Below are 10211 nucleotides of genomic sequence, written 5' to 3'. Positions count from 1 at the left end.
TGAAAAATGGTCTTTTGGCTGTTTCTGTTAAGGCTGCTTGTCTCCTTTGGTTTGGGGGAATGCAGGGCATTCTACCAAGACTCATTTACACTGCAGTTAAGCTTTGCTTACTTGGCCTGTATGGAGATGTATAAGGTAAACAGGGTGCCGTGGTATAGCTATTCCTCCAAGAGACTTCAAATCTTAAACCAATCTTGCATTCCTGGGATCATTCATGGCATAAATACAGTTGCTCATGGTGTGTTATCATTTTTATAAATTGCTGGATTCAATTTTCTCATATTTTGTTAATGACTTTTTCATCTATGTAGTAAAGAATTTAATGGCCAAAGAGAGGTCTGCCCTTTGCCCTCCTTGGCTTAAGGTGGTAATATCTAACTAAGCCTGTCAATGCTATTCCTCACAGGAGTCTCTTTGTTTGTCTGCGGATCTTTAGTCACTCGACAGTCAATGTGATTTAGGGTTGTGGCTGGCCATAAGTCTAACAGTGTGATTTAGGGTGAGGACTTTGGGTCACATGGTATCAGCTTGACCTCCTGAGGGGCTAAAAACTGAGATCAAGCACACGGGCAGTCAACAGTGCCTATGTAATGGAACCCCAATAAAGATTCTGGACACCAAGGCTCAGGTGAGCTTCCCTGGTAGACAGTTCTCCATGCATATTGTCATACATTGTCCCTGGAAGCAGCTAACCCTGTCCATGATTCCTCATGGAGAGGATAACTGGAAGCTCTGCATTTGGAGCCCTCCTGGACTCTGTCCTATGACTGATTTTAATCTGTATCTTCTTCCTGTGGTAACAGTGGCTATAACAACTTTCAGTGAGTTCTGTAAGTCCTTCTAGCAAATTAGTTGGGGACCCCCAGACTTGCAATTGGTGTCAGAAGTAAGCATGGTCTTGGAGGCCCTTAAACTCTGCCATGATGTGAGAAGTAAAGATGGTCTCTTGGAGACTGTTCCTCAAATTTTGCAGCATCTATATTCATGGGGTATATTGGTCTATCATTTTCTTTTCTTGTAACGTCTTTGTCTAGTTTGGTATTAGGGAAATGACTCCTAAAAGGAATTGGGGAGTATTCCTTCCTCCTCTATTTTCTGAACGACTTTATTTAGGATTGCTATATTTTTCCTCCTTAAATATTTGACAGAATTTACTAGTGAAGTAATCTGGACTTGGAGTTTTCTTTGTGGGATGGTTTTTAATCAGAAACTCAAATAGTTTTGTATCTATATGGCTACTCAACGTTTCTATTTCCTCATGTGTTATTTTGGTAAATTGTCTTACTAAAAACAAGGAATTTGTCCATTTTATCTAAGCAGTCAAATATATTACATTAAGTCAGTATAAATGTGTGAATAATATTCTCTAGTCAATATCTGTAGGATCTGTACTGATGGCTCTTTTGCATTCACGATTTGGGTAATTTATGTTTTGTCACTGTTTTTTCTTAATTAAATAAATCGTATTTAATTTAATAAATTATATTTCAAAAATATAGTAATTGACTATAAATTTAGTTAACTCAGTGTAATTAATTACATAATACAATTTTAGTTTAATGAATTAAGGTGAATTTGAATTAAAATTTAAATATGTAAAATTAAATGAACTAAATTAAACCATATGAAATAAAATGTAATATACTAAATTAAACCAAAATTAAATTGAAATTAAAAATACACAAGACATTGAATTTAATACATTAAATTAATATTAAATTGTTTTAAACCAAATTAAATTTAATAAATCCAAATTCAGTTATGTTAAATTAAATTTAATTTGAGTAATTAAATTTCAGTTAAACTTGAACTATATTGCCTTAAACTTATTTTCCTACATCAAACTGTAATAAAATTGAATTATATAAAATTCATTAATTGATGGTAATAAAGTAAATTTATCTAAGTACCTTACCAACACATATTCAACTATACTAAAGTTAATTTAATACATTAAATGAAAAACTAAATTAAAAATTAAATTATATTAATTAAAATAAGTTACAATCCAATTAAGATTAATTCTACATTAATAAATAAAAATGAGGCAAGTCTTATGCTGGATCTGAAGGTCTCTGTTTAGCGGGTTAAAAACCCCTTTGGGGAGGAGGTCACAGAACCCATGTTGTAGCCTCTGTGTCTTGGTGTCTGTGACAGTGTGGAAGAGACCATGAGTAAAAATGTTTAGGAAAGGTGAAAAAAAAATCAAGTCTAAACCACGAATAGCAAAAAAGTTGCTACTATGTCCAGAGCCAAGAAAGCCAGAAAAACTCTCAGCCAAGGGTGAAAATTTTCATTTTCCCCAGACCCTTCTCCTCAACCTGAAAGAAAGTCATTTTGACTCTGAACGTGGACATGTGGACATTTATAATGACCACAACTTCCGTATCCAGTGTGTGTGTGGAGGGGGGCAGGTGTACTGACGTTTTGTACCCCACTTGATTTTCATGGTTGCCCAGGTTAGAGCATTACCCTGAAGAGATGTCTAGCTCTCTGATCTGTACAGATTTTTGATTATACATAACATAATTTTTTAAAAAATTTAAAAATTAACTTTATAGGAGAGAATACTAAATACATATGAAACAAGAGAACCAAAGGGGACAACACCAGGAATTGAGGAAATCTATGCTCCGGTAGTGGTGGGTGTCAGCTAGGCAGGAGTAGGGATGAGATGGGGTTAAACCAAAGTGTGCTTTGTTTTGCAGAAACTAGCCATTAATTTGCAGAAAGCTGCAGACACCAGATGTTCCAAAAAAGTTACAGTGCATTCCAGTAAACAAGATACCACAGCAAGAACAAGTAACCAAGCACCTACTTACTTGCAGTTTTGGGCAACCTAGAGTAACCTTTGCCTCATTATCATGATCATGCCTTCCCGGGCTTAAAACTCCCCAGGGACACAGTGATTTTTTTTTTTTTTTTTGCCACACCGCGTGGCATGTGGGATCCTATTTCCCCCACCAGGGATCGAACCCATGGCCCCTGCATTTGAAGCGCAGTTTTACCAGCAGGCAAGTCCCTTTTTTTTTTTTTTTTTGACACAGTGCTTTGAGAGCTATCTCCCTGTCTCCTTACTTGTCGCTAGTAATAAATGCTTCTGCTTTAATTGAAAGTTCTTGGTGTGTTCATTGGCTAAGCACCCCAAGTGACAGACCCATTGTGTGTGGTCAGAGGAAGACTTGGTGAAGCTGGTGGTCCCTGATTTCAAAGTCTACTTTGGTCCAACCATTCTCACCAGAGATGGTCAGGTCACCATCATTTATGGCCATCGATTGTTGCTCTGGACTAATTCTGATGGATGAATGCTGCTGTAGAGGCCCAGAGGCTGAATCATCTTGCGAGGCCTGGCTAAGGAACTGCTGGGAGGAGTGTGACAGCTGGAAAGAGTGGTGGGAGGTAGCAACACAGATATCAACGAACAATCTATATTAAAGAATATAAGAGAGTTTTATTTGCTCTAAGATGAGGACTGGCCCAGGAGTGCAGCCTCCACCGAGGAAGAAAACACTCCAGAGAAGCATGGTATTCAGCAATTTTTTTTTTTTTTTTTTTTTTGCGGTACGCGGGCCTCTCCCGTTGCGGAGCACAGGCTCTGGACGCGCAGGCCCAGCGGCCTTGGCTCATGGGCCCAGCAGCTCCGCGGCATGTGGGATCCTCCCGGACCGGGACACGAACCCACGTCCCCTGCATCGGCGGACTCTCAACCACTGCGCCACCAGGGAAGCCCATTTCAGCGGTTTTATACCATGTCAGAACAAAGAACATATATCAGACATGACAGAGGTACATTCCTTCAAGGTTTCAACAGAGATGTATAGTTACAAATTATCAGATACACAGTGAGTGCGCATGACCTTGGCATCTGGGACGGGAACTTTATCTTCCAAGGAATACTAGCAACGGTGTCATAGGAAGGGAAGCATTTCTCCCTGTTGTCAGAGTGAGCATGCTTTACTGTAATGGTTAAAACAAATGTACAACATATATTTGACAGACCGTAAGTCAGGCTGTTCCAGTTTACATAAAGTTCAGGCCACATCAGGTATAAGCCTGACTGGCTTCCCCAGCCCCCAATATACAAAGATTTCTTCAATCAGAGGTAATGTGGGAGGCATATGACAAAGGGACTGCTTTCCTTCCCAGCGTAAGGCACACAGTATGCCGGCGCCGATTAGTACATGCAGAAGGGAAAAATGATTCTACGGTGATATGAGAGCGACTTAATCCCGGTAGTGTTCCTAAAACGGGCCCCTTTCCCTGTGAACATCTAGGCAGTACCAGCTGCTGGCGCCGGAATCGACCGCCAAGATGGCGGCGCCCTCTCGGAAGCGATTAGCACGCTGCCATGTGTTGCCAGTGAACGTACGGACTACGCCATCTTACGGAATCAGACTCCAAGATGGAGGCGTCCAGAAATACAGGCGTGGCCATGTTTCCTGAGAATGTATGGACTCGCCGCTGTACGGTCTCAGTAGTCAAGATGGCGGCGCCTGAGAGACTGTCGGAGCTCTAGGCGGGCGACCGACTTGTTTGTCGCGGAGCCGACGCACTGGGCCTGCGCAGTAGTGCCTGGGAGGCGCGACCAAAACCGGAAGTGCTGGTGGGCGCTTTTGCAACGGCCCGGGACGACGCTGAGGGTCTGTGTAGGTTCGCGGGTCGCTGGCGGGGTTCGTGAAGGGGTGCGCTGGGAGCAGAGAGATGGTGAGTACGAGGTCCCAGGAGGGAGTCGGCGGTAGAGGTCAGTGGGGCTGGAAATGGTGGTGTCCATCGGCAGACGCATGGGGGTTTGTGGTGAACCATAACGAGAGTCAGTGGGCAGAATGGGGCGGGGGACTGTTTCGAGCCTTAGAATGTTGGGGGTCTGCTGGTCAGATTTTTTACTCGTGTGTGAACCGTCTGAGAGTTATGTGATGAGCCATTATGCGGGTCCGTAATGGAAGTTTAGTGGTAGTTTCTTGGGGGTCCGAATGGGGGGTTCTTTGTGCGGAGTGATGAGGGGTTTGCGAAGTGTTGTACTGGGCAGTCTGGAGTGAGCCGTGATGAGTCTGTATCGGGGGATCTAGGGGGCGGGGTTGTCTGTGAGGTTAGTAACGGAGGATCTGAGGGGACCGTGCTGTCTTGAGACCCGGTGATGGGGGTCTGTGAGATGCCATGACGAGGGCAAAATGTGGTGAGTGATGCGGTGTCTGTAACGGGCAGCAGCTGGCTCAGTGGGTGAATAGAGTGATGGGGTGTCAGTGGGGTAAGCGATTGGAAGTTCAGAGGCAGAGTGATGGGGATTTATAAGCAGGCTAAGGGGGTGTCAGCGGTGAGTGGGGGGGTGGTCTGTGGGGGCTATGGTGGAGAGATTTATGAGGAGCCATGGTGGGAAGTCTATTGGCAGACTGTTGAGGTCTGTGGTGAGCCGAGATGGAGCTGTACTGGAGGGATGAGGCATCATGATGGGGGTTCTCTAAGGAGCCATGTTGGGGGCTCCCACAGGAGGCGGATGCTTCAGACCCAGAGCCTCCAGATGCCGGGGAGGACAGCAAGTCAGAGAACGGGGAAAACGCGCCCATCTACTGCATCTGCCGCAAACCAGACATCAACTGCTTCATGATGTGAGCCGCGGAGCGGTGGGCGGGATGGACACCTGGCCGGGTGGGGAGAGGCCGATGGGTCTGGCCCCTCACATCTCCCTCACTCGCCCCATGCTCCGCAGCGGCTGTGACAACTGCAATGAGTGGTTTCATGGGGACTGCATCCGGATCACTGAGAAGATGGCCAAGGCCATCCGGGAGTGGTACTGCCGGGAGTGCCGAGGTGAGGGGCCGGAGTGGACAGGGCAGGCAGCTGGGGCTGCCAGGGAGGAGAAGGAGAAGCCTTAATGGGAGGGTGGTTCACGGGGAGTAGTGATCTGTGTCTGTGGGCAGAGTGATTGTTGGTCAGTGCTAAGCCGGAATGGAGGCTCCATCGTGAGCTGTGATAGAAAGCTCCACTGGAAGGGACAGCTCTGCCCTCGAGTAGGGAGACAGAGCAGGTGGGTGGGACCGAAGAGGAGAGAAGAGGAAGAAAGAGTTCTGGTGCCACCCACATCCCCCGGTGCCAACCCACGCTGGCTCCACCCTCTACCCCGCAGAGAAGGACCCCAAGCTGGAGATCCGCTATCGGCACAAGAAGTCACGGGAGCGGGACAGCACTGAGCGAGACGGCAGTGAGCCCCGGGATGAGGGTGGAGGGCGCAAGAGACCTGCCCCGGATTTGGACCTGCAGCGCCGGGCGGGGTCAGGGGCAGGGGTTGGGGCCATGCTTGCTCGGGGCTCTGCTTCGCCCCACAAATCCTCTCCACAGCCCCTGGTGGTCACACCCAGCCAGGTGAGTGGCCGCGATGGCTGGGTTAGGGGAGGTGATCCCATCTCAGGCCCTGCTCGGTTCCTGAGCTGTGTTGCGGGCGCCTCTTGCTAGCATCACCAGCAGCAGCAGCAGCAGATCAAACGGTCAGCCCGTATGTGTGGGGAGTGTGAGGCCTGCCGGCGCACCGAGGACTGTGGCCACTGTGACTTCTGCCGAGACATGAAGAAGTTTGGGGGCCCCAACAAGATCCGGCAGAAGTGCCGGCTGCGTCAGTGCCAGCTTCGGGCCCGGGTGAGCATGGGCAGAGCTGGGCAGGGTCGGGTGGGGGGCCAGGATGTCTGGGAAGAGCTGATTGAGGCTAGGATGGGTGGGCCGGGTGAGGTGGGGCCTAATCGCATATGGACAGGTGGGGAGGGACCTGGCTGGTTCAGACGAGTGGGTCGTGACCAGATGTACTGGGCTAGCAGGGGAGTCCGCAACCCCAGATGCGCAGGGTAGGGCCAGGCGTTCCTAGGTGGTCAGACGTGTCAGCGCAGCTGGGGCAGGGCCGAGCGTGTCCTGGCGATGGGGGGCGGGGGGCGCTGGTGTGTCTAGGGAGGCGAGGCGGGGCTAGTTGTTGGGAGTCGGGCACTTGTGGGAAGGGCTAGGGCAGGGCCCCCTCCATCCACCTGGGGCTGACCTGGGCCTTCCTCCTGCCGGCACAGGAATCGTACAAGTACTTCCCTTCCTCGGTGAGTCCAGCCCCCCAGGGCGGGCGGGGCCTGCGGGCAGGGCGGTCAGGGCCAGTCCTGAGATTCTGCCCTGCAGCTCTCGCCGGTGATGCCCTCAGAGTCCCTGCCAAGGCCTCGCCGGCCACTGCCCACCCAGCAGCAGCCACAGCCATCGCAGAAGCTGGGGCGCCTCCGCGAGGACGAGGGGGCAGTGGCAGCAGCAGCGGTCAAGGAGCTGCCTGAGGCTACGGCTACACCCGAGCCACTCTCGGACGAGGACCTCCCCCTGGACCCTGACCTGTACCAGGACTTCTGTGCGGGGGCCTTTGATGACCATGGCCTGGTGAGTAGACAGAGCATCCCACGTGGAAGGGTAGTGGTTACAGAAGCAGAGAGTATCCATGATGAGGAGAGAGGAGGCAGAGGGTACGGAACACTGACGTGGGGACCAAGCAGGTGGCAGGGAAGTCACGAGTGGAGCAGGTGAATCAGCGTGTGCCTCACTTGCAGCCCTGGATGAGTGACACGGAGGAGTCCCCGTTCCTGGACCCTGCGCTGCGGAAGAGGGCGGTGAAAGTGAAGCACGTGAAGCGTCGGGAGAAGAAGTCTGAGAAGAAGGTGACCAAGAGGGTGCAGTGGGTGTGGGGAGGGAGGGCGAAGGTCAGGGGCTGAAGGGCTGGGGTGCAGGGGGAAACGGGTGCGGGGCTGACTTCAGCTGCGCCCTGCCCTGGCCCATCTTGTCCCACAGAAGGAAGAAAGATACAAGCGGCATCGGCAGAAGCAGAAGCACAAGGACAAATGGAAACACCCGGAGCGCACTGACGCCAAGGACCCTGCGTCGCTGCCGCAGTGCCTGGGCCCTGGCTGTGTGCGCGCTGCCCAGCCCGGCTCCAAGTATTGCTCAGACGACTGCGGCATGAAGCTGGCAGCCAAGTGAGTCATTGCTGGAGGGTTCAGGGGAGTCAGGGAGTACAGGGTGGGGCATGGCCAGAGCCCCCTGTGTGTCTGCCAGTCAGTCACCATTCAGTCACCCAGCACCCACCGGGCCATCCACCTGCTCCCGCATCTGTCTGTCTGTCCGCCCAGCCATCTGCCCTTCAGTCACCTGGTTCCTCACCTTTCACCGCTGAGTCACCCGTCTGCTCTGCGCCCCTGGATCACACTGCTCACCCAATTCACTGCCTCCCTGCAGCCGCATCTACGAGATCCTCCCCCAGCGCATCCAGCAGTGGCAGCAGAGCCCCTGCATTGCTGAGGAGCATGGCAAGAAGCTGCTCGAACGCATCCGCCGGGAGCAGCAGAGCGCCCGCACCCGCCTTCAGGAAATGGAGCGCCGATTCCACGAGCTCGAGGCCATTATCCTGCGGGCCAAACAGCAGGCTGTGCGCGAGGACGAGGAGGTGAGCGGGCATGGGTGCGGCAGCGGCGCAGGGCCCAATACCTGCTCCCGCCTGGCCTCATTGTCTCCTCCACCCCGTGCAGAGCAATGAGGGTGACAGCGATGACACGGACCTGCAGATCTTCTGTGTCTCCTGCGGGCACCCCATCAACCCACGTGTTGCCTTGCGCCACATGGAGCGCTGTTATGCCAAGGTCAGGGTGTCGGCCTGAGGGGGGTGGACGGTGTGGGGACGCCCCTGGGTCCCTGGGGGTGGGGTTGCATGCGGCGCACATCCACAGTCCCTCCGTTTGTGCTCACCCCTCCAGTACGAAAGCCAGACGTCCTTTGGGTCCATGTACCCGACCCGCATCGAGGGGTGAGTGTGGGCACTGCGGGGGTTAGCGGGGCCGGGCCTGGGCGCCACCCTCCGCTTCCTCTGCTGCCTTCTCTGCTACCTTCTCTGCTCCACACCCCCAGGGCCACACGACTCTTCTGCGATGTCTACAATCCTCAGAGCAAGACATACTGTAAGCGGCTCCAGGTGCTATGCCCCGAGCACTCACGGGACCCCAAAGTAAGCTTTTCCCTCAGCTTTCCCCATTCTGTCCCCCTCCCTTCCCCCCGGGCCACACTTCTCCCTTCCTCCCTCTCCCGCTTCCCTTTTTCCTGCCGGCCCACTTCCACAGCCCCCACTTGCCCTGCCTCCTCGCCCTCCGTGCCTCTCCTTTCCCTGTTGCACCCCTTCCTCCCCCCCCCCCCTCGCCTTTCCTTCCCCCCCCCCGGCCCCCACTCCTGTCCTCCTCCCAGCCTCGCCGCTCCGCACTCACGCCCACCCCGGTCTCCCCACAGGTGCCAGCTGACGAGGTATGCGGGTGCCCCCTTGTACGTGACGTCTTTGAGCTCACGGGTGAGTTCTGCCGCCTGCCCAAGCGCCAGTGTAACCGCCACTACTGCTGGGAGAAGCTGCGGCGTGCCGAGGTGGACCTGGAGCGCGTGCGCGTGGTAGGTCTCGGCGGCAGATGCGGGGGGAGGGGGGGTGGCTCGGGGATCCCCTTGTCACGGCTCCCCCTGCTCCCCCGGCAGTGGTACAAGCTAGACGAGCTGTTTGAGCAAGAGCGCAACGTCCGCACCGCCATGACCAACCGGGCGGGCTTACTGGCCCTGATGCTGCACCAAACCATCCAGCACGACCCGCTCACGACCGACCTGCGCTCCAGCGCCGACCGCTGAGCCCCAGCGGTCCAGACGCCCTCCCGCCCTGCGGCGCGGGCGGGAGCGGCCCCGGAGCCCCCATTTGTCTGGTCTGCTATTCATGTTCCTCCCAGGGTCCCTGAGTTTCTGCCTGTGCCCGTGCACCGTTTGACCACCTGTTTGCCCTTACCACAGGGCCTCAGAACTTCCTCACGTCCTTGTCTGTTCTGCCTCTCTTCTCTGTGCCTGGGAGGGCTTGCGGAGTCTCCGTACCTTTGCCTCCCCCACTCTGGTTTTGTTAATAAAATTTTGATGAACCAAGAAAGCTAACTATGGACGGTCTCCAAATTTTTTTTCCATTGCAACTGCTTTCCTGCGCCCCTAGAGTAGAGTGGCATACCTGTACTCTGGAGAGGCTGCAGTACAGATGTAGGCTGCACATATCCAGTCGGTGCCCACTCTGTGCTCTGCAGGCTCCGCCTTGGTCTGTGGGGATATGAGGTGCTATGGGAGAGTCCAGGGACCTATACTGTGAGCCTGTCCTCTCATTGTGTGACAGTGGGTATACAGTCAGTGCTCAGTCCGTGTATGGC

The 10211-nt window shown here is 52.8% G+C and overlaps 1 protein-coding gene across 1 annotated transcript; it reads left to right on the top strand.

The window, feature by feature from the left end:
* The first annotated feature begins 4560 nt into the window (after positions 1–4560).
* CXXC1 (CXXC finger protein 1) lies at positions 4561–9944 on the top strand. Its single transcript, XM_024756822.1, has 15 exons — positions 4561–4704; positions 5485–5603; positions 5705–5805; positions 6122–6357; positions 6448–6627; positions 7041–7067; positions 7144–7389; positions 7557–7664; positions 7795–7979; positions 8239–8446; positions 8529–8639; positions 8754–8803; positions 8905–9001; positions 9277–9429; positions 9511–9944. Exons 1-15 carry the CDS (start codon positions 4702–4704, stop codon positions 9655–9657), a joined length of 1971 nt encoding a protein of 656 aa, XP_024612590.1. The 5' UTR covers positions 4561–4701; the 3' UTR covers positions 9658–9944.
* Positions 9945–10211: the final 267 nt, after the last annotated feature.

Source organism: Neophocaena asiaeorientalis, unplaced genomic scaffold (assembly GCF_003031525.2).
Source record: "Neophocaena asiaeorientalis asiaeorientalis breed wild unplaced genomic scaffold, Neophocaena_asiaeorientalis_V1.1 scaffold133, whole genome shotgun sequence".
NCBI classification, from domain to species: domain Eukaryota; kingdom Metazoa; phylum Chordata; class Mammalia; order Artiodactyla; family Phocoenidae; genus Neophocaena; species Neophocaena asiaeorientalis.
The sequence above is the reverse complement of the archived record's forward strand: the minus strand, read 5'-3'. Positions and strand labels throughout refer to the sequence as shown.